The sequence below is a fragment of the Plectropomus leopardus genome, chromosome 22 (genome assembly GCF_026936395.1).
Source record: "Plectropomus leopardus strain MGB_pleo_1.0 chromosome 22, ASM2693639v1, whole genome shotgun sequence".
Lineage (NCBI taxonomy): Eukaryota > Metazoa > Chordata > Actinopteri > Perciformes > Serranidae > Plectropomus > Plectropomus leopardus.
The window spans coordinates 13,292,996-13,318,254 of NC_142197.1; the positions used below are offsets into that span (position 1 = coordinate 13,292,996).

The 25,259-nt window shown below is 38.5% G+C and overlaps 2 protein-coding genes across 4 annotated transcripts in view; both read right to left on the minus strand.

The window, feature by feature from the left end:
* Positions 1-8,035, minus strand: part of LOC121961163 (uncharacterized) — a 45,937-nt gene extending 37,902 nt beyond the window's left edge. The window contains 1 exon segment of the mRNA XM_042511042.2: positions 7,392-8,035. Coding sequence (XP_042366976.2) covers positions 7,392-7,980 — 589 coding nt within the window. The 5' untranslated portion in view covers positions 7,981-8,035.
* A 4,698-nt stretch (positions 8,036-12,733) lies between these two features.
* Positions 12,734-25,259, minus strand: part of ptpn12 (protein tyrosine phosphatase non-receptor type 12) — a 64,921-nt gene continuing 52,395 nt past the window's right edge. Inside the window, exons 15-18 of one of the 3 annotated variants that reach the window (XM_042511609.2) lie at positions 24,997-25,068; positions 22,897-22,950; positions 19,592-19,675; positions 12,734-17,887 (exon numbers count right to left, since the gene is read on the minus strand). In XM_042511609.2, the coding sequence (XP_042367543.1) occupies positions 17,826-17,887; positions 19,592-19,675; positions 22,897-22,950; positions 24,997-25,068 (272 nt within the window). In that variant the 3' untranslated portion in view covers positions 12,734-17,825. Of the gene's footprint in view, positions 17,888-19,587; positions 19,676-22,896; positions 22,951-24,996; positions 25,069-25,259 lie in introns of all 3 variants that reach the window. The other 2 variants (XM_042511610.2, XM_042511611.2) reach the window with 2 other exon arrangements.

The following is a 25,259-nucleotide window of genomic DNA, read 5'->3' on the forward strand; positions in this document are numbered from 1 at the left end:
GAGAATTAAAAATTCAAAAAGTCAATGGGGTAGCCACATTTTAATGTTTGTTTCCTAAATGTAAATTCTACTTTGACAACAAGATTCACTGGTCCTTAAAATGAACTTTATTAGCCAAATGTATTAAAAGGCCTCAAAAATATATTCAAAATTGTCTGGTGAAGTGAAGTGCCATGTTGGGCAAGTAAATCTTGCCTGATTGAGCAAGTGGTCAAAAAAAATATTCAGTACTATTGCATCCAACAGATAATGGAAGTAGCTATAAAGGGAGCAATTTTGCTTTCTTTTCTTCTCTGTTCAGAGGTGCACATAGGCAGTACCAATCAGGCACTGACAAAAATAAAAATGGCAGGTTAAGACAAATTTTATGAGCTGAGGTGCAAGCGAGCATTTCAATTATCCTGGAAACAAGAGTTTAGATTGGTGGCGATTGGAGTTGATTTTCATGAAACTCTGTATTATATTTAACCTGCATTAACCCAGAATAGCGTTTAATGTCATGCTACACGTTGGTAGAGGCTGCAGTGGCACAGAGGAAAAGAGAGACTGTACTGCAAGGCTCTAAGATAAAATGATCTTCTCTCTTCTGCTTAGACGTGGTTAATTAACAGTTCACAGCAACTTCATATTCACAGTCTCTGGCTTTTGTTTGATATTTTGTTTTGGTAAAAAAAAATGGTGTACATTTACAATCTACTTTTAGCGCTGTTAGCTTGTTAACTACATCACATGAATGCTACTGTGACACTGAACATCCTGCTGAGCTTTACTAACTTTACATGGAAAAACAAAACAAATCAAAGTCAAAACAAAGTGGCCTAGCATAGAACGTAAACACAACACATGTATACGTATGCTATATTTCACCATCATGGATGGAACATCCTGGTCTTAAGGCCATCCTAATGTTGAGAATCTAGTGATGTGGCCCGACCTGTGGCGATCCAGTAATAAATAACGTACAGAGAATGAGAATGCAATAGTCAACCTTCCAACTTCTCCATCTCTCTCTTACACATACAGCAGAGCAAAGTGACAAAGTCAGTTTGGGTGTCTGTAGTTGAACAGCGTGTAAGAATATAACCAATTACAACCAACCACCATGCATCAAAGACTTGATTTTTTCCTCCAACCCTAGGGTGAAAACTACTATTTCCAAAACATACTATAGTAAGACATATATCTCTCAGCAGACATTAAAGTGGAGCTGACATATTTTGGATCAGTGTTGACTCACTGTTGCACTACAGGTAAACCTGCCCACAAGGTAAATCCTGCTGTCCAGATGGTCAGTCCACCCTGCTGACTGTGTGGCAAATCCGTGATTCACCATTCAAGCTGATCTCAAAATGATTTGGCAGTAATAAGGTTCACACACTCTTTGTCATTCTACTGAACTGCTACTGCACACGCAGAGTTAAACATTTTGTAATTTTTGGAACTGAGCAAATGACCCGTCTGACAGTAACTTAATTGGGTGCTGATTGCAGCCAAGCTTCATTTTCTCTCCCCTTTTCCCTCGCTGTACACGGCCATAGATGAGCAGCTTCAGACACAGCCAGTGACTGTCAGCATGCTGCATTAACGTGCACAAAAAAACCTGATTACTGAGAATCAGACATGATTCACAACAACTCGGCCTTCCTTATAAACCCAGTTTACATGACATGTTTAATGGACAAAATAATGTCCAACACAATGCACGACAACCTATAAGCCAACAGGAAACTGGAGTAATTGTGATTTCATTCGTCCTCACAGTTTTGAAAGTATTAACAAGGACTTTCATAAAAGCTGCTATTAATTACAAGTCTAGTTGTAAACCCAGAACCACAAAGACACATTAAATGATTACAAAGGGACACAAAACAACCAAAAACAAATTACCTCAAGAGAGAAAAAAATTACGTCACAGACACAAATGACTTACAAAACAACCAGAAAAAGACCACAAAGAGATGCAAAGGAAGTGCAAAAAAGACACAAAACAACTACAAAAACAGGCAAAATGAAGGCTGCAAGCAAAAACAAACCACTAGCTTATTAATAATACTTAAAAAAAAAAATAAAACAAGCTGTTTTGCATTAGCCTTTATGTGTGACTTATGCGGCACATGTGCCAGATCAAAACACTCAGAGAGGCCAGACCTAGGCATCCAACCAAAAAGTGAGGAGGATAGCCTTCAGCGTATATGCGGGTAGATATAATCATAACGAAAGACTGCATGTAAATACACTGGGTGTCATCAACAGGTCAACTTGGTTTCAGTAAGGATTGTGACCTTTGATTTAAACAACCGTTTCTTTCACAGTATCAGCCCACCTGATTCAGTTTACGTTTCCTTGTTCCTGCACTTTGTCAAACTCGTGTCTCTTATTTCAAGACCAAATGTAACTAGGAGTCACTGCTCTCCGGCAGTTGCCTTCAGCCTTGCTCCAACACCAAACCCAACACTAATAATATTACTGTGATTATGTGATACTCTTTTGATCCCTGTAGGAAAGTTCTTCCTCACCAGGAAGGTCAGAGCAAGCTGGCAGGACTCACTCTACAGCTCAAGGACACTTTGCAGCACTGGGGCCCCAAACTCAACAGTCTGTCTAACAAGTGGGCCATCCTGCCACCCAGAGACAGCACATTAAAAAAACAAAAAAAAAATTAAAAGCGCATTTTTACTTTTTTGGTATCACCTAAATGCTGCCTTCATATGGAATCAGGCAGACAGTAGACTGACAGTCCAACAGAGTGTCAGGACAGTAAAACAAACATGCATGACGATATGTTGCGATGGTGGGTTTTTTTTGTTTGTTTTTTTTAAACAAAGAACTGAATAGAACAGTGATATTTAACTTACAGCCCACATACCAAACCTGGCCAGGTAGACCACTGACAACTTTCAAATTAATAAATATCAATTGTTTCACACTTGGATTTTTTTTTTTTTTGCACTGTGAATGTAAAAAGAGGTGCCCGAGTGGCATCAAAACAGAGCTTGTTTATCAAAAAGTGCCAGGCAGAATCCCCCAGAACGCCAGACAGAGGGACATCCTAGAAACTGGCCCCTGGCCAGATGTCATTTTGCAAGAGTGGCCCCAGGCAAAGAAAGTTGAGTATCCCTGGATTAAAATATAATACATAAAATGATTTTGTGTCTATTATTTTATGTAATTATTCTAGCAATACCCAGCAATTGCCCAGTTTTCATGAGCAAGGGAGCAATGTAACATCCGTTTGGAAATCTCATCGTGGAGGATGACAACAAGTCAAAATACAGAATGTTAACTTTGAACAGCAATATCTACCATCACCTGTATTCTTTGGTGACCAGGGGTCTCCTACATAGTGATTTTTTTGAGGCAGTTCACTACATATATAGATTTTATGTTTTTGAAACCGTCATTAGGCACGCTGTTAAAATTTATACTGTTCAGTTATTGGTTGCGCTCCTGAAGTGGAGAGCATACTCTGGGCACAGACAGAGCTGCACAACATCAGGCGTAGTGAAAGTGAAACTTAACTGTTCTTTGCTCTGGGTCTTAAACCGCCTGCACTGCCTTCACCGCCTTCACCGACTCACAAAAATGTCTGAATTTAGAGAGCGGACAGAGAATGATTAAAAAAAAACAAAACATGACAAAAACACTCACGATTAAAAAGAGAAAAAAAAATCATCAGCTACTGCTACACAGATTACAATTGTGTGGGGAACACTAGCTGACCTCACCTTTTACTTCTCCACTAACATGATATCTAGTTTGCCGTCTGCCAAACTCGATGTGAACGCAGCATAAGCCTACGCCAACTGCAGCTGTGCCCCAGACTCAAGGAAGAAGACTGACACACTGTTAGCAGCTTTTACAGGAAGGTGCAGCTCAGAAGGGAGCTTTTTAATCCTTGAAACATTTTGCTGAGGATTAATGTGTTTTTTCCAGCAACACTCGCTGCTACACTTTCGCGTATTTCCCCATCTTCACATTTGAAGCTACTCATTATAATTACAGTTTCCTTCTGCCGGCTATTGAGCAGCTCCCTACAGCAATAAGAGGTTTGGTGCTTTGCTCAAGAGCACCTCAGTGGGACTGCCGAAGGACAGAGTGCTATTATTTGCTACTCATGGCTGCATATAAATTTTTCCTGCCAGGTTCAGAGATGAAAATGTAATAGCACTGCACAAGTGTTTTATTTAAAAATATTCTCAACATGCTTGAATATCACATTAACAGGTTTAAATGAACATAATAAATACAACAACACTAACTGACTTTTAGCCTTATGATTGCTTAATAAAAATGCATTAATTACTGAATACTGATTCTATGTAATGACCAAAACCAGCCTCTGTCGGTCCTGAAATCCCTATATAGCGTGCAAGCACACATTCAACACAGCCTGTTTACAAGCCTGTGTTTCTGACAGGGCTACAGGCCAACAACATGTCTCGTTCTGGTGTTCTCACTGACTGCAGTGGCTGTTCAAAGCATGTCATGACCTCTTAAACTACCCAACTGGAAAAGGGTGACATCATGCACTCACACACATTTGCATGTGTCCACTCGGTACTCCACTAGTGTCTGAACACTCGAACACAAATGACATTTACACACGGCAAATGAAGAGATTTTGAGACAATGTTTTAAAGATGACAAAACACCCACCATTCATTCATTATCTGTAACTGCTTATCCACTTAAAGGGTCGCGGGGGGGCGGGAACTGATCCCAGCTGCCATGAGGGGTACACCCTGGATAAATCGCCAGACTATCACAGTTGGTGTATAGAGACGGATAACCATTCAAGCCCACATTCATTCACATCTACAGGTAATTCAGAGTCACCAATTAACCTAACCTGCCTGTGTTTGGGCTGTGAGAGGAAGCCAGAGAACCCAGAGAAAATGTACGCTGACTGGTGATCATGCAAACTCTACACAGGAAGGCCCCAGCTGGTCAGCAAGTTCGAACCCAGAACCCATAACAACCACCAAAACACAGTAAATTAAATAGCTGGTGCCCCAGTCAGTCAAATCCCCAATAAGTCAAGCTAATAAATAGCTGTGGGAATCACCAGAAGCTCCATGATACAAAAATATCACCATATTTAAGTCACAATACAATATAAATCCCATTTTAAACCTTTTGCAATATGCTGAGTATTATAACACGTACTGCGATATATTGTGATTTACTGACCTTTTTTAGCAGCAAATTATGTCACCAAAGGAAAACTTTGTCATCATTTGTTTTTTGTCAAATACAACAAAGTTTTTAGTTCGTTCATCTCACTTTAGTCATTTTTATTGTAGCAAAAAATGTATCTATTGGACTGAAAAAGCTTGTATTGTCAGTGCTTGTATGTTTCTAGAAGGCTACCAAAAGTTTAATTTGTATTGGCAATATTAATGATTTAGATAATAATAAAAAATGATACTAACTATCTCAGTAAATATTGCGGTTTCATGGTATAACAATATATTGTATTACACAGTTAAAGAAAACCCTTCTGTTTTCATTCCTTGAAGGAATAAAAATATACGTTTTTTGCTGAACAAACACTTAATTCTTGTAACAGAAACGTGAAATTATTTTTTTAATGGAGGTGTGTGTGTGTAAAAAGGTCTCCTTTTTAAAAATAACTTAAATAAAGATTAGATTCTCTGTGCAGTTACATTTTTGACATTGCTAAGCAAATGTACATGATATGATTAACTGACAATTTTCATTCCACAGTACAAAACCAGTCCAGTCCAAACCAGTGTACCACTGCGACCCAGTATTGCCACGCAAAATAACACGATTCTATGCTGTACTGATTTCCCCAACCCTAAATGTAAATGGTTATTCATTAATTCTTAATGATTAACCATCTGAAAGCTGAGTAAATTGGCTTACTTTCTTTCAAAAACATGGAAAGAAGGCAATGAGCAAATTAAGAAGAAATGACCCAAAAATAGCACAAATTAACAAAAAGGGTAAGGTTTCATTTTTTGAAGCCTTAGTTGCCTAAAAAAATGCAAAAAATAAAAGGAAAAAGTCAAGGGAATGACCTGAAAAAGTGATAAAGAAACAGTAAGAATTCTGTAACATAATTTCATACACATTATTGTAATTATTAAAAATACTGTTGAATGTACATTTGCCCTAGCTTTAAAAAAAAAATCTAAATCTACTAATTTCTTGCAATTTCCGGTATACTTCTAGCAAAGGCGATCTATGCCTTTTTTCCCCCATATTTTCAAATTTGCTCAGGGTTCAAATATTAAAATACTTGTGAAAGGCATTTGAATCCAGCCCAAAAAATGAATGTATATCCAGGTTTCAATGGATTAAATGTTTTCTGTGATTTTCATGATTTATTAAACCTAAATCCCACCTAAATTAAAGTATTCGTGTTTTCCTCTTTCCCTTACCTAAATTACATAACAACACGGAAGGTTATACTCAAAACAAAACTGAGTCTAAAATTGACTATATTTGTCAATAGGATACAAGTGCGCTAACCTTAGTGTTATAATCAAGGTTGTTCAGTGGTAAAAACAAATTAATGGAGAAGAGTGGTTACAGCATGATCTGCCTCTATAAGTGTGGAACATGGAGTAACATCCAGCTCTGTCTGTTTCCCATACAGCCTGAGGTTACAGAGGGGGGCGTGGTGCTCTACCAAAACAACACTTACCCTATAATGGCGGGCGGCTGTCATATTGTTATGACAGCAGCGTGTAGTTTTAATACATACAAAGCTCCTAAGAAAATTATAAAATACATACGCGGATAAATGCTACAGACTAACTAACAATTTGCCTAATTTGTGACGCTGACATGACAGATATTGCAGTTTGTTTATGCCGTTAAAAACATCACAGATCGACTGGATTACATTACTGTTGAGCGTATTTGACTAAAACAGCCTATATTTTGTCAATACGACGTAACTACGTAACGATTCCGCAGCAGCACGCGGGCAGCTGGTTGCAATGTAACAGCCAGGTCGCGCGACTACTGCCCTGGAACGCTTGTTGTGGAGCTCGAGGGTTCACGAGCGGGTGAACAAGCGACGAAAGCTGGCAGCCATAGCCCGCAGAAACATCGACTAAACTGGGCTTTACGGGCGCTCAACTCGATGTAAACCAATTTTAAAACATTTGATAATAAATACGAGTAACATCGGAGTAATCTGACGGTCCATGTGCAACATTTTGGAGCGCCTTTTGAGCTGTAGCTAGTCCGAAAACGGGACTGTCCAGACAAATTAGGAGGCAGACAACTGCACACTCAGGGCCACATGTTCATATCCCAAGTGGCTGTTTCTGTGAGCCAAGTAACTATAAAAGGGCAGCCTACTTAGAATAAACTTTATTTTTGAGTAAAATGTATTTAAATAGATTATGGCCTACCTTTGGGTGGCATTATGACGTCCCCGTTTTCTCTCTTCGCTGCAGAAGTGTTATTAATTCTGGTGATATCGTTAACATTACTCCCAGGTGCGGAGGTCACCAACAGTTTATGTTTCTTTTTCTCCTCTGCGCCGCCTTTCCCCTCTTTCCTCTCTTTCTCCCGCTGTTTATCTTTACTCGGTTTTTTAGGCGCTTTGTGGAGGAAGAAATCGCTCTGTCTGAAGACTTTATGTGTGTTTGTCGGTGTTTGAGCTCCAGGGTTGCTGCTGCTCGTCTTAACGGGGCTGCCGCTCCACAAGCCCGCGCTGCCGCTGCCATAACTCCGCGGCTGCTGGAGTTTCTCTTTGCCGCTACCGTTGCCTCCCACTCCTGTGTCCCTGCTGAGTTTCTTGGGTTTAACGCTCCTCTCCTCCACTCGGACCTTCTTGGGCGGTGGTGAGCTGAAATCCCGGGAAGACTGGTGAGAGCTGTTGTCGGGGGCTGCCTTCGGCTCGGTCGGCTTGACGAGCGGGCTTTTGGCGGAGGCGACCGCCGGGGCTACCGCAGTAGCAGCTCCGGTGAGGTGAGCGGAGCCCAGCGAGTCAGCCATCTTGAGGCTTCTCTCTCTATTTACTCTCTTCCCCCAACGGCCGCCGCTGCTGTTTTTCTGCGCGACGTGCGCGTGCAGGCAGTGAAGGGGCGGGGCCGAGTTTGATTGACAGGCAGGGAGAGAGGGGCGGGATTAAGCTTTGAGTGACAGGAAGAGAGGGAAAAACTAGAGGCGGACATAAACAAAAGCTAACAAACAAAAATACCATAAAACTGTAATTAATTCCCCGGGCTATTATCCGCTTAAATCACTGAATTCAACAAGCTTATATTGGCAATTAAAATTTTTATTTAAACCTGTGAGTAAATTGGCTTTAAAAAAACAAACATGGGGGTAAGGTTATGAACAACAAAAGAAGAAATTACCTAGAGGGTAGTAAGAAATATGTGAAAAATACAAGAAAATTACCTGAAAATTTGCCAAAAAAAAATAAACAAGAAAAAAAAATATGAGAAAATAAAACAAAAAAATATGCAAAGCTAGAAATGACTTGAAAGAAAAGCATAAACATTTAAATAATTCTGTAAAAACAATTTTGAATATATAATTCTGATAATCGTGAATATTCACTGGACATTTTTCCTCAGCTTATCTAAGGCTGAAGAATTTATCTATTTAACCACCAACTTTGTAGTTATATGGCATGCACTGTAACCAATTGGCTATCAAGGCATATTGACATTTTAAGCTGAAGATTAATTGATATAAAGCAGTTAGTTGTAACTTAAATAGTGGTTTTGATTCCTTTTTTTTAAAGACCAGAAAATTAAAACCATTTAGTTTTGTTCTACTAAGATTAATACTACATCTTTTTTCCCATCCATTTTCACCAGAACTCAACCCAACAACACAGCATACTTCCCAGCTGACTGACAGACACACAAAGATGGGTGGTGAGAAGTATAAGTGTTTGCTGAAATGGAGATATTCCCATCAAAGGGACAAACTTGCCCTCTTTCATCTAATCTTCACAACTGGATGAGTTTATCACTCTCACACACTGCAACACATCATTATACAGCATCCTGAGTCCTCCGGAGCTGTTTACACTTTGATTTATTGACATGAAAACATTTTCCTCGCTCAGACTGATTGGCTGAACCGTCAGTACAAGGCCTGTCACTGAGTGACAGTCAACCGTGAATAATAAACATGATTAGCGGCTGCACGCGGCCGGTCGTAAAGTTACAACTGGCCATAAACATTGTGACAAGATTATTCAGAAGTAGAAATCTGATGTCTGTGCGTGAAGTGAGTGTGTATTATTGAGCAAGTTAAATTCTGTATGTGACTAATGAACCTAAAAATAATCTGGCTGATCACACCATACTGTATAAAACAGAGCTGACACACTTTTCAGTTTCTTCAGATGGCATTGCAGCCTGCTGCTTCTGCTCACACACGCTCAACACTGATTGGCTATATTTATAAGCCATTACATAACATGTTAAACTGCTCCATGGGAAAACTGAGGTGACCCAGTTAAGACAGCAACCTGGCTTAATTCATGCAACACAGGAGATAGAAAGATTGTGTGTGTGTGTGTGTGTGTTTCAGACTGTGTATTCAGCACATTGTCAGGTGTGTATGTCAGAAAAGGCAAGAAGTAAAATAATTAGTAAGCTGTGAGGACTGGAGAGAAGCATGTGGTGTGAATGTACTAGCAGAGGTGGGACCAAATTATTGTTTTGCAAGTCACAAGTAAGTCTCAGGTGTTTGCACTCAAGTTTCGAGTCAAATCCCAAGTCTTAAACTTTGAGTTTGAAGTCCTAAACAAGTCATCATGGGCTTTTTACCAAATGTAATGTAATTTTTACACCAGAATTATATAACAAATGTACAAAAATCTTGAATGCTTGTTAAAATTTTGGATATATTTAGCTACCATTCATTATTAATGAAAGGAAAGAGAGTGGTGCAAAAGGTCAAGTTTTCTTTAAAAAATATCTACAATCACACTATTAATCATAGCCAAAAACTGTGAAATATGGTTACTGATGCAGGGAGGGTCATGCATTTTCCTCTAGACACTCATGGGGGCTAAATAAAATACAGTCCCTTAATAAAATATGTTTGATAAAAAAAAAACTCAAATACTATACTTGAATCAAATATCATCAACACTATACGATTAAATATGTCAGATATCACTTGGGGTTGGTAGTTTCCATCTGACCACCAACTCAAGGATGTTGGTACTTGATGTGGAAATGAGACTCAACAACCAACTATCTTTCTCCAGAGTTGCGTGCAGAACCTTTAAACTAACATTAACTAGGTCAAATTAATGTCAATATGTTCACCTCAATGTGCACTTTTGCACAACTTCAAAAGTCAACAAAGATGGAAGTTATTAACTCCTACCTAATTCATACATATTGCAATTTGGTTTTTTTGACCACCGTGTAGTTTTTGTACATGTATGAAGGTATTTTTTGACATCATTTTTTCCGACAGGCACTCAGTGACGTAATGTTAGTTCTTCATTGTTCCCTCCTGTAACTTGATTAGATGGTGCTGGATTAGTTCACACTAAGTGGATCTGGGGAATTAAGAGTCTCCTTGCTGGGAATGAACAGCAGGTATCTAAGGATGTATGGAAATATCGGCGCGTTATTGGTATCTGCCAATATTGGCCTTAAAATGAAATATTGGAATCAGCCAACATGTTGATTTCTGCAGATATCACACACTGGTATTTCTTTTTATTGACAAATTGAACATGTACAAAACATCAACCCTAAGTTGAATTATTTTCTTATTTTGCACAATGAATGAATATTTCATACCGTAAAAAGCATTGTATTTTATGTCTCCGTCTTTTGGTGGACCATCAGGATAAGAGTACACAAACTATGATGTAAATTCCACTACAGAGGAGACTTGATGATCTCTAAAATTAGTTGGGAAAGAAAGTGGATATATCGATATCTGTATTGGTTAACAGCCAAATGAGTTGTTATATATCAAAATATCGGATATCAGCAAAAAATTCAATATCATGCAACTCTACAGGTACTGCGTTGGTGCCAAGACTCACATACTCGGCGTCATCCGATCAAGCATTTTCATCAGTATTGGAGGCATTTCTAATACTATATCATGACAACTCTCGTTAAAAATCATGTTGGATGCTTCCGTCAAGGCTTCAAGTGATGTTTTCTGGCTATTAGAGCAAACTAACAATTGTTTAATGATTACAATTCCTATGCATTCACAAGTACTGTACAACTGCAAATATACATATTTATACTTTACTTCAAAGGTCACTGTAGAGAAGATTTGTTGTCGTAACAGGTGCGATTAAAGAAAACTGACTCAAAGCTGCTAAACCACCTTGGTCGCACCATTACACATTAAACATTGTATTGTAATGTACTGTATAATTATTCTCAAATGAGCATCGGAAATATGTGAGCACAAGCAAATAATCACAGTATGTCTTCCCACCTGCTGTGTCTGTCTGTGCGTGTAGAGTGAATACAAATGTGAAACCTTCAAGGTCTCGTAGTAAGACGGCAAGCAACTGTGTTTATACCACCTGCCGAGATTAATTAATCGGCATATTAGTGTGTCTGTGTGTGTGTTGGAGTGTGTGGATACATTTCTCTCAGCAGATCCTCCAGGTGTGAGTGAAGACCTCCTGCTGGGACCCTTTCTCAAAACACACTCACACACACGCACACACACATGCACACAATGATTGACATTATCAGACTATATGTGCTATGAGCTATCAGCAGGGTTGGGAAGGTTGCTTTTGAAATGTAATGGATTACAGATTACTAGTTACCCTGTTGAAAATGTAATACGTCACATAACTATTTTAATTACTTCATCAAAGTGATATAACTTATCATATTTTATTATTTTTGATTACTTTTCTAACAAATGATTTAAACAGGGCAATCAAGCTGATGTAAAGCAACAGAATAAACGTTTTATTCAACATGTAAACTTTTCACTGAAAATATATTTTTTTCATATTTAACCCCTTAGACTGATAGTAGTCAACATTTCGATCAGTAACTGTAATTTGATGACATATTTTTTCTGAGTATAACTGATTACAATTACATTTACTTTGTAATTTAATTACTGTAGTAGTCACTCCTCAACACTGGCTATCAGTCAGTAAAGACACGTTTAATTATTTTATTAATTGTGGCTACAGAGAGGATTCAATGTGATTTATTAACTTAATTATAACTGCTCTATACAGGGTCCCTACAGCTTAAAGGCAAATTAGATTTCATACTTTTTCATACTTTTTTATTGCCAATCAATTTTACAATAACCAAAAATGAGGGGAAAAAATCCTTAACCAGCATTTGCTCAAATGTTTACTTCAACATAAAACATTTTTTTGGTTAATTCTTTTGGTTTTAGTTAAAATGTCAGATGATCTACTTAATGCAAGCATTTTTAAATACTTAAAAAATTAAAAACTTTCTAGAGTGAAACACGTGGAAAACAATGAACATATCACATTATTACAGTGTCTGTTTGGTTTACCTTGAAAATAGTTGCATGAGTGTTGTTGTTCCCTCTATCCTAATCTGGCCTATGTTTAATTCTGAAAATTATTTAAAAAATAGATACTACCAATTATTTTGAGATTTCATGATGCAAATATCTGGCTCTATATTGTAAAAAAAAGTTGTCTATATGTACGCACACAGACGCAGTCAAACACAACCCGTGAGCACACTTTTTTGTTAAATCTCATTAAATAAAAACAAAGAGTCGTGTCTTTACTTAATGTTCATTTTTACTGATTGATTTCTGCAACATACAAACATTTTGTGTGTGTGTGTTTATGTTTGTGTGTGTGTAAAGAGGGACACAAAGTGTGTGTTTGTGTGTGTGTGAGGGGGCGGGCTGAACGAGAGTCCCACAGGAGGCAATGAGCAAGCAGCAGCGAATCACATCGCTCACGCTCACGCCGCTAACAACGATTGGAGGAGAGGGGCGAGGGGGGCGGGGCGGGCTCTCACTTAAAGGCACAGGTGGGCTCTTTTCTGAGATCGAGGCTAGTGTGCATGTGAGGGAGTCAGGGACAAAAAACAGAAAAAAAAAAGACTGGAAAAACAAATGATTAAGTTCAAAAGACAGTTTTTTTCTTAGCACGTCTTTTTGTCAGTTGACTGATGTTTTTTCTTACTTTGAACCACCAAGAGATGGATCACCTAAAGGGGACTGATTATGCTTTCTTTTTTTGTTTTTTTCTGTCATATTTATAATTTTACAATGTCACTGTTTATATTAAATGTTTTAAATAATGAGGTAAACATACGTAAAAGTAATTCCTGTGAGTAAAAAAATCAGTTTTAAGACTTATGAATCCTCCGTATCCACCTTTTTTCTTTTTTTTTTTTACAAACTGACGTCAGTTCGCAACAGATTTCTTTATATGGTCGTCTGCTCCAGGCACGCTACTGCAAGTGTTTTCATTATGTAAGCTACACTGCTACATGTAGCTACGTGCTAACATCTGGGAAACCCGCTGGAACATGAAGCTGTGTTTAGAAGCTTTTATTGGTGATTTTTAACAGGAGAAAGTGGCGCTACACACAATCATTTTCTGACTGCCAGTACACTGCTACATGTAGCTACATGCTAATATATGGAAAAAATGCAAACTTGGTTGCCATTGCTGATCATTTCTCTGTAATCTCTATAAATCTCTCCAAATGAATATATATGCAGGATCTGCAGGCGACGGGACAAAAGTTTGGTAACAGAAGTGTTGTGGTTTTTGTTCGTAGTTTGGAGTAGTATTGACTAATCACATTTTAACAGCAGGTAAGCAGTCTGTGTGGAGAGGTGGAGGCATGGATGTATTAAGAGAACTGGATACAGGATTGAATGCAGGGCCCCATCCATTCTTGAGAGAATTACTCAGCGGTGCATGAAACCAAAATGGTTCAAATGTAATGTATAAAACACCCTGGAAGATCGGGGAACTATCAGCACTACTTCCGCACTGTGCAGGCCATCGTGCATGCACACTAGAGACTCATGACAGCAAAGCTCTGCTGAGTCCAGGCGTGCAGCTAACTTCTGCTGCCCGAAGGGCAAACTTTCGGTTTGGTGCTCCACTAAACCGAATTGGTTTGAATTATTTGATCTTGTGGCTTTTCTACACTTTCTAAATGTTATTACACCAAATGGCTCAAACCCCAGTGGAGAAACAATTAATTTTGCAGGGGTTGTGATGCTACGAAAGATGTGTCCACTGATTTACAGAAGCGTCTTTCACCATGTAAATCAAGGGGAAAAAGTCTTTTTGGGCTGCAGGGCATCATGTGATGGTGTAATTACACTGTTTGGCCAATAAAAAAGTTGGCTTCAAAGTCCAAAGTGCACTTCCTGCGGGTCTGGGTGAAAATTATTGGCCTAAAATACAGTCTTGGAACCCACCTACTATGATGAGTTAGCTTCATTTTTAAAAAAAACTTTCCGCATTAATATGCTGATATCTGTTTATAGAGAACAGAGGAAATGTCAGCGCACAAGAAGGAAGTCTTGGCTTGGATATCCAACACTGGATCAGCCCAAAATATTGGCCCTCACCCCCAGGGCTTACTGTCATCAGACCGATAACTAAATGGGTTTTGAGATTAATTTCTCCCCGATTTTGGTTTGTATTCCTGCTGGAACATGTCTGGTTGTGTTTAGAAGGTTTTATTTTTAATTTTTCACAGTAGAAAGTGCCGCTACTCTCCGTTACATTCATTCCCCGACTGCAATGACGGTAAAGGGGGGCTGAGATGCGAAACCCGAAAATGCTGACCAATCAGAGGAGACTATGCTTTTTCAGGAGGAGGTCTTAAAGACACAGGTGATGGAGCGGAGCGTTTCAGACAGAGGGTGAATACAGTTGATATACCACAGACAGTGAGAAAAATAAAGTGTTTTTTCATCATTAAAGCATGTAAACATGTTCTAGTACTACAAGTATGAACCTGAAAATGAGCATAATAAGTCTCCTTTAAAGTGAACCGATCTAGTGGCACACAGACGTGTTGAAAAATGGCAGCCTTTTAAAAATTAAAAAGGCAGAGACGAGGGTGAGAGGCGAGGGGGATGAAAGAGAGAAAACAGCAGGGGAAGTATGAAGGAAGAGGAAAATAATGAGGTGCTCCATGTCCAGAGCAAGAGATCCATCTCTGTTGCATGTTCTACATTAAAGAGCCAAGAGACAGAAAAAAACAACAAAAAATAGGTGAAAGAGGTGGAGAGAGTATGTGAGAAGATAAGAGAGAGGTTTTGGGTGGGGGAACAGTGGACCTGTGACGCAACAAACAACCGCGTATACAAAAATAACTTTTAAAATACCATTTACAAAAAAACGACCATTATTATTATTATTATCATCATCATTGTCATTAATATTATTATTACAATCTTATTTGAAGCCCGTTGCCGCTATCTGAAAGGGGGCTGGCTGGCAGTCGAAGCTTTTCCTCTGCCAGCCAATTAAAACAAAATTTCTCAATCTTTGTAAGCATATAACTCAAACATAAAAATAAAAACAACCCTGAAATATTTGCCAGAAGCAAAAAAAAAAAAACAAAAACAACAACATAGGGCAGTAGAATAATTTACAGATTGAAGGGAAACACTGTGTAGGGGAGGAATCATCATCATCATGCACTGACTTTCTTACATCTTCTGTTAATAAGAATATTTAAGAGATAACAAAAAAATCTGAAATATTATATACCTAACTGCCCTGTACAGTTTTTATCTTTATAAAACAATGCATATACTGTATAGTTATGGTAGCTAATGGAGGAGGATTTAGCAGAGAAGGAGAAAACAGTAGTCCTGGGTCCCTATCAGCATCGTCTCACACATACAGAAGCAGTATGATTTTTAAAATTTGGTTGTCGGATGAAAAAACATACAAGTCTGGTCTGTGGAGAAGTGGTTTTTGCAGGAAAGCAGACTTTATATAAATCTATAAAGTCCCATAACAGCTTCAGGTGATGTGCAACATTCCTACTCTGAAACACTGAGGTTTATTGTAAGAAAACCGGCTGCCAAAATAAAATAAAAATTGACTTGCATGGTTGTTCATCCAAACATGAGAACAGAAAAGCAATAGTTGCAACAGACACAAAAAAACAGGACAGTGCAGAGGCAACAAAAAAACAGAAGTAAACAGTAAATTTGAGTCCCAATAACGACCAAGAGAAGCAGGAATAGAGAGAAAGACAGAGAGAGAAGTGTACTGAGGAGAGAAATTAAAGAGGACTGTCATTGTCTTCTCTGAGAGGCGGACTAAGGCAGGCTCATGGTCCCAGCAGTGAGAGCCAGAGTCACAGAGCTGATCAGTTTGGTCATTACTGATGTTTTTAAGGTCATTTTAACCCTGTTGACACTGGTTAAAGCAGAATTCTTGGACATAAGGTCAGTAATTTCGATTTTTTTCGTACTTTTCTAATTAATATTTACATTTTATTGTGAAATATTTGAGAAAGGAACATCACTATTTGTTTAAACTCTTTGAAAATCGTAGATGTATGATGTATCACCTGGTACCGACCTCCTTAGTTCTAGTTTTCAGTATTTCACATTCAGCTTTGCCTTTAAATGCCACATGAAGATGTCAACACGGTGATAACAGAATCTGATTATATTCAAAGCAACAGTTTCTCTTCCGCTTTTCGGCACAAATGCTCACCTTTTTTTGTCAGATAGCTTCAGGGAGCTAAATTATCTATAGAGGTCTCTCTATAGACCTGGAGATTTAAACTGGAAAAAAAAAAAGAATTGGACTGTTTCACATTAAAAAATTTGCCCCCGATGTGGGTATAAACAGCTCATTCGAAAGTAACTTTTCATCTAACTCTCAGCAGGAAAGTAAATAAGCTACAGTCACAGAGAGGAACTTTTGATCCAACACAGCTGCAACGGACCTCTGCAATGACCAAACAATGTCAACCTGTGACTCTGGTAAACAGTGAGGTCAGCATAGAAACATAAAGTACTGGAGCTGATATTACTGCAGCTAACACAGGGGGGACAGACAGCTCGAGTGCTTCTGTTTCTATGCTGATCCTTTGTAATGTAGCACCAGCACACAGAAAGAGGGAGAGAGAGAGACAGAGAGCACCCTGGCAACCTGTAAATACCCAACAGAAAAGGTTGCATCATGGGTAACAGATTATCTAGGTTCGCTTTGAAGATTGTTGTTCATTCAGTAGGAGGAAGCAGACACCGTCTGGGAGTTCAGTTAAACCTCGGCAATCAGCTTCCCACAGTAGCTTTTCTGATTCAAGATAATTCCTGATTTATGATGAAAAAAGTTGCTCTTTTTTCTCATTTGGCTTTAAAGGAAATTTGATTTAACGTGTAAGGGTTCCACCTACGTCCCTCTTCACTTTTTCACAATGTTTCTAAAGCAAGAAGGAAAAACAATTTCATCATCTATTCCCAAGTCACCAAAACAAGGGAAAAAAACAGGAATTACATTTTTAACCATTAACAGGAAAAAAAATGACCAGACTGATCCCAGGTCAGTGTCTAGAGAAGTGAAAACCTCTAATACCAGCAAGCTGAACAGGAAAATGTGGACAACCACTTGACCAGTTAAGTGTTCTTCTGCTTTGCACTGTGGCACTTTGAAGGAAGGACTGAGGAGGAGGAGGAGGAGGAGGAGGAGGAGAGGGAGGTGTCGCACAGAGTTACACAGAAGCGGTTTCTATGTAAAATTGTGATGTCTGTCTGTGTAGCATCTATCAACTAGGTTTTTTGGACCAGCCAGGTGAGATTGGTAGAGTCCATCTCCTGACAGGGGAGGACACTGTCGGTGGACGGGCAGACGGGCCGTCCCATCATGTCCACTCCAGGGGGGGTTCCCGAGGGCCTTTGGGCTGAATGCAGCGGTTACCGAACCCTGACAAGATGAAAAAGAAGTTCTTAGCTGAGCTTGTTTTACTTTGAAGGGATAGTTTGGATCTTTTAAAGCGGGCTTGTGTGAGGTACTTATCAAGAGTTGGTGTATTACATACAGCCGATGGCTGTCAGCGTGCTGCCAGTTTGGAGAAGCAGACAAGATTACCAATATGGAAACTAAGCAATGCACCGCTGTGGACGTAGGTGGCTTGAAAATATATTTTAGCCACCTAAAAATCGTATGCTATGTTCTAAATATTTTCACCGCTTTACCTTGAAGTCAGACAGAAGGACTAAAGCTGTTATACCGCGCTCCTCAAAATAACCAGACTTCTTTGACAAAACGCTAAGTTTACCTCACAGAAAACAGGAGTTGCTGGTCTATTGCCACCTCAGAGACACAGCCCCAGATCCTAGTACACTTGACCCCAAAGTCCAGTTCCTTTGATCAGTGTGGACACTGTACTGGACCTGATCACCGTACACTCATCTGTGCCCAGGTCCACTTGAAAAAGCAGCCATGAGTTCAGTTCATGAGTACTCTGGTGCTGTACGCATTAGGTGTTATGCCTAACAGTATCAAAACAAATGCCTCTACATAGGACAGTAGACAGTCCCAGATCCGCTGCTGCCTTTGACCTGGAGCTCCGGCTGTTCTGCCGGTCCCTGCTGATGATGGCTTCAGGGGCAGCAAGTGTCCGTCAGCTAAACCCGATTTCTTAAAAACTCATACACAACAAAAATATCACATAGATCAATTGCACCAAATATGAAAACCAGTCTCCCCAAAGGAAGCACAAATAGATTGCATTGCATCTCCTTTTTTTTGTTTTTCCATGATTCAGTATAGGAGATATGGACCTTGTGTTATTATCTTTATAATGTATGTATTTGTAAACTGTAAACTGCTGTCTGTAAAGCAAATTGCCTCTCTGGGTCATCTTAAAAATGAATCCGAATCTTAAAATGATTTTATGTTATTGTACGATTTTGGTGTATCTGAACTACACCTTCAAAACACCAATGACACAATCAAACTAACCAATCGAGTTGACAGTAGACCAGAAACTCCAGTGTTCTGCAAGGAAAAATGAACATTTTTGTCAGTTTAGTCTGGTGGCTGTGATGAGACTTCTCCGTAGGACAGAGCTATGTTATGGCAAGGTGAACCAGTGAAAATTTTGTAAATATAGTGTACATTTAAAATGCTATAGATTTTTTTTTTAGGTGGCTAAAATACATTTTGCTGCTGCTCCTGTCTATAGCTTTGCATTGCTTAACTTCTATGACGGCACTCCTACCTGCTTTATCTCCTGAACGTAACACACTGACTATGGTTAAGCACCTCATACAACCCCACTTCAACGGATCCAAACTATCCCTTTAAACTGAATAAATCACAACCAGAAAATGTCTTCCCCCAGAGGAGAATGTGCCTTCAAATTCTTGCCCGGTCTCAAAACCATCAAACATTTTTCTGCGCATGCAGCCCAAAGCTACGTTTCCAATCAGCAGAAGCAATGCCACACATCACAAAAAAATGATGACACAGAAACTATGTTTGTCAGCAAAGTCTTCTGCACGGAGACTAAAATAAAAATCATTATTTGTGCAAATAACATTTTGTGAATGACTCGCAGAAATGTTACAGTCACAAATTCACTGACAAAACACGTAGAAGAGGTGCGACTGCAGACTTACCCACCCAGGTCTGCCTTGCTGTCTGTCGCTGTGGTGCCTGCAGATGCAGGGTCAGCTGGAGACTTCTTCTTAATGCACTCTGACACATCTGGACACAAACACACACACACATTAACAGGGTGGAAGTGTGTGAATATCAGCTGTGTTCAGTGCTCATTCAGGAGAGGGTTACTAGGTCTTAGGGCAAGTTGGATTTAATGCTTCTTAAGACTTTTAAATGCCACTCGAAATTAAATTTATGACTAATTTTACTGGAACCAAAACCAAAGGAAAAGAATTAAACCAACATCAATTTGGACCAAATGTTTAAAGTTTTTTGGTGAAACATGTAAATGATCTCCTTCAAATGCTGAAAAAATATTCTGGAGTGAAACACGTTGAAAACAATGAACATATTAACATAACAGTTTCCATTTGATTTGCCTTGAAAAAAACTTGTCTATTTGTCATTTGATTGGATGTAGTAAATGTTTGATTTTGGTTGGTGCTCGGTGTTGCAGGGCATTTGATAAATGATTTAAATTCCGGATATTATTTTAGTTATTTTGAGATTTTACACTACAACATTAGAGAAAAGATAAAATACTTCTCATTTCTGAGCATTTCTAAGACTTTTCAAAGATTCAAACAAAGATTTAGACTTGATTACGACCATTTCACTTCAGTCAAGTTTGTACTGGAAAAAACTAAATGCTGGGTCATAGCTCATTTAATAATCCGATTTAACTTGATATCTCTTTATATGTTCAAGTGACACATTTTTGGCTTAACACATGCAGGCCTCAGGCTAAAACTGCCTCATTTGAGCTGCACTATACCTTTAACCTCACAATGCACAGAACACCACATTACACCTACATGTACGTGACATATATATATATATATATATATATACATATATATATGTGAGAAGTTTTGCACGCTTATTTGTTAGGCCAAGAAACTTAGTTACTGATATTTAAAGGCTGAATACCCGCAGGAACTTGAACGAAACCTGCAGCCTTTTTATTCTCTATAAATGCTCCTATCGAGTTATATTCACGGCCAGTGAAAAGAATCATTACAGAATTCAAGTCAAACTGTTATTCCCTTTCGATTAGTCTGTCACTGTCACAGAGACACGCACACTGAAGCTACTGAAGCACTAAATTGGCAGTAACCGTCATCACACGGTCCTCACAGCGCGCACGCATTTCTCATTTCACCTCTCGATAGACATGTATTATCTTCTCCCCTTTTCTGTCTTTCTGTATCTCTTTCTGACTCGTTATTACTCACTCCCGCGCTCTTGCAGCTGCCCTTTTGACAAATGCTGTCAGCCTTATCATGCGCGGGTTAATTTGTAAAACACTGAAGGTCTGTCTCCCGCGCTGCTCTGCTGACTAACTACTGTGAATGCACATAAACACAAGGACAAACATGCAAAGACTCCTCTGAGCAGAGACGCATGCAGACTTATGCCCTATTCACATGAGGCTAGTATTACCAATCATGTGATTTAGAAATTTACCCCCAAAGTCTATATTTCATGCAGTGCATTTGCATGGGATAAGCAAAGCCTGTATTTTACTCAAATTTATGGACATTACCCTCCAGATATGATATCATTATCTGAACTTGCACTCAAAATGCTGCAAAACCTCCATTTAAAATGTCAACCTAGCCTTTATAATTCTCTGCCAGGAAAGAGTCAGGAAAGAAGCAAAAAAATAAAAATAAAAATAAAAATAAAAATAAAATAAAATAAAATAAAATAAAATAAAATAAAATAAAATAAAATAAAATAAAATAAAATAAAAATTACAACCCTCAATAACAGAGACTCAAATTCCCTCAGGACTAATATTATCACATGACCTCAGTGCTATGTAGCAGGTAATTTGTGGTGAAATTTTAACATGAGACAATACAGACAAGGCAGATTTGCTTAGAAATGTGCTTAAAAACATGTTCACCTGTTCATACAGGACTAGGATTACTTGCTGACCTCAAGCCTGTTTCGTGTGGCGCATTCGCACAGGATAAGCAAAGTCTGTATTTTACTTGAATCTACTGGGATGATCGGCCAGATATAATGGGCACACTCATTTGTGACTCCACTCTACGCAACAGATAAACACTTCACAGCCCCACAAGCAGTAATGTACAACATTAAGCTTCTTTTTTTAAACTGTGGTTAAACAAACAGAACAGATTCTGCCACACGCTGTCAAATCATGTCATCAATCTTTCAAGATTTTCTGATTGATTTGAGTTTTTCTGCAAACGGGTCTCCACATGCTATGTAGTGAGATGAGCCTCCGGTTTCCAAAATGCTGTCAAAACTCTTATTTATAATCGCCAAACCAGCCTCCGCAAGCCTTGACCAGAAAAGAGGCTGATCAGATGTGCAGAACCCCCCCCCCCCAAATAAATCTGAATAAGACCTTAAATCACACAGATGCCAATTCAGTGAAATTTTGTGGGTAATTTGTGGTGAAATTTTGACTTGACAAATTACAGACAAGGCAGACTCACATGGCATTAAGATCACACACGACCTTAGCAATTACTTCAAATTACAGGAGCTCCCCTGGTAATACTCATCCCCTGTGAATAGTGCTTAAAATTAATTCACGAAGCACTATCTCTGAAACCGTTAACACTTGTAGCCAAAGCATTTACCAAGTGTTCAAAACTGAATGCCCGTTCTCTGCTTATAACTCACTTTTTTTCCCAAAACTGTAAACACAATTTCCTGCTTTTCCCTCAGTTTGCATTTATCAACACACTTCTAGCAAAACTTTAAACATTGGTCCCTTTTTTTTCTTCTAAAACAAATGTTTTTGTTTTCTTCTTCTACACTTTGGCTTTTTAAGGAGTGTGCAAAATAGTGTGTTATGTTGTGGTGTTATATTCAGAATACACATGCATACTTTACATATTTGGATCCCTCTGTGTGTATATGTTTACTAAATGCATGAAAATTTTATTGCAAACTGCTATGCCCCAAACACCAAAAACTGCAAATGTTTTTCATTCATACTATCAGCATGTGGTTTGTGCTTCGTGTGCTTATTAATATGACTGTTTGAAGAGTTGTTTGCTTGTGTAAGAGATGTATCATGTTTTGCTGTTTTGGTGTAAAGTTTTGTGGTTAGTCTGCAGAGTTTAGCAAAAATATCCTATAATTTCAAAGACAGTGTCTCAGCAATCAGAAAAATACTATAAGACCATGGACAAACTGCAGTTTTTACAAATTACTTCAGGTAATACACGTCCTTTGCATATAGGGCTGAACAGACAGCTACAATGTGTGTGTGTTCATACCTTTATTTGAACCGCTCCATTCAGCCGAGGTTGACGTTTTCACGTCCACAGGGTCTGACAGAGAGAGAGTAACAGGAAGAGGGAGTTTATAACAAAGAAAGAACTGGTGACAAATGAAACAGAAACTTTACTTTGACACACATCCACACACACTCACACCTTTCCAACACTTTTGTCCAGTAAGCCACCATATCCAAAGTACTTCAGCCTCACAGCGGGAGAAAAACCTCGACCTTCACTGAGGTCTAATGCTCGTCTGTATTTAGATCGAGTCGCAATGCACACAACCGCGAGCTAGGCTCACTCTGTGATCATAAACAGCAGATGATGACAAAAAGATGTTAAGAAATGATATTAAAGCCTCAACACACTGTTTGAGCTTTCTACTGTGTAGCTGTACCCTAAATACACTCCTGTACATATATACATCCATTTCTAAATCACTAAATTAGCAATATAGTTTTGCTGTGCCCCAACTCCAGACTACAAACTGACTGTATAGTGACAACAGTAGAGTGTAGTGACAAAAAAAATAGAACTAGAAGTGAAAAATGTATTTCTTCCACTTAAAAAAAAGACACACCAAAAAAACAATGCTGTAAAAAAACAAACAAAACATAAATACTGAATAAAAACTGAAAATGCACCACAAAACTAAAACTAAATACAACAGCAGGTAAAATACGCTTTGTTTTCTCTCTCTACGTGTAGGAGGTTGCCATGCCATATTGTCTTTAGTTTCAGACGGTGGCGACAATGCAACATGTAGCTGATGCCGGCTGCTGTAAAACCCCAGAGAGGAAAAAGAAGAGGATGTTGAATATGAGAACAAGATTTTCTGACTTATCTTGCGGGTACAAAGTTACTAAAAAAGGTTTTTCTTATAATACTTAAAAAACTAAGACTAAGACTAAATTAAAGAAAACTGAAACTAGTCGATTATTCTAAATAAAAATAAATATACCACCAAAATGAAAGAATAAATAAAGATTTTTTAAAAAAAAAACTAATGTTTTACCATTATACACAGCTAGTTTTTATTTTTTGTTTGCCGTGTCAAATGCATTATGGCAGAATAGTGTCAACAGTTTACTCTAAATTATTATTATTATTATTATTATTATTATTATTATTATTATTATTATCATTATTATTATTATTAATATTATTAAGTCATCAACAGCAGCATTATTTCTTTATTATTATTTAATTATTTTAGTTTATTTATCCCTGTTTCAAATGTTTTTATTTTAAAACATCATTTTCAAAGCAAGATGAAACAGAGCGTTGGCATGTTTCTTTTCCATAGAAATAAACATAATGTCTACAGACATATGCAGAACACGCTTAAAAGTAGATAAATAAATAAAATGAATTCATTAATAAGGGTGAAGAATAATAATTATAAGTATATCACAACAATAAATATGAATAATAATAAAAATAATAACAAAAGCAAATGATGTAAAATGAATACTGACATTTTTGGTTATTTTTTCAGATTTCCGTACGTAGTATGGACTGGGACACAGCTTGAGACTAATATTTCAGGTCTTTCCTAAACCACTGCAGGTCTAACATGCAGCCAATGGCGCCCTCTGGTGCTGTAAAACTGACAAAGCCTCTTCAAAAAAGCAACATGCTCTCTTTTTGAAACAACAGTGGAAATGTTTAAACTCCTTTTTCATCTCACGTGCTCTTATGTGGTTAAAAATTCGAATACTAAACAGGAAAACAGCAGAAGGCAACAGTGAAAGAGAGGACACGGCCTGGTACCTGCAATATGTGTGACCATCTGTGTGTTTGAAGCAGGATGAGAGAGACTGAGGCCCGACGTGTTCATACATTGTGAGGTACCAGTTAAGAGGAGCAGATAAAATGGGAACGGAAGCTTGTGTTCCAGCTTATATCAGAGCTGTATCAAACAACCGCTGCTGATGCTCTCACTCGCACTAGATTTTAAAGTCAAAAAGTCTCATATTCATTGATCCATCCGCCGTCTTTGACCAGCCATAAAAACACCAGATGTGTCCAGGAGGTGACCCAGTGAACCCACAGCACTGGAGACACACCTGTGGATCTTGACCAATGCAAACGCACCTGTGGCCAGCAGGAAGGACTCGGGGGTCCTCGCAGGGAGGGGGGGAGGGGAGTCATCGCTGTCCCAGCAGTCTGGGTTAAAAAGGTCAGAGGTCAAATGAGAAGCAGCATTAATCACTGGCTCCAGCAGACACAGCAGTCAAACGAAAACGATATTAAGAGTGCTGAAACTCATCAGTGTTTTCCTCTTCAATGAGAGCAGTACATAAGTTACCAAAAGTGACATAAAACTGCCTAATTAAATAAAAGTTTAAAAATGAATA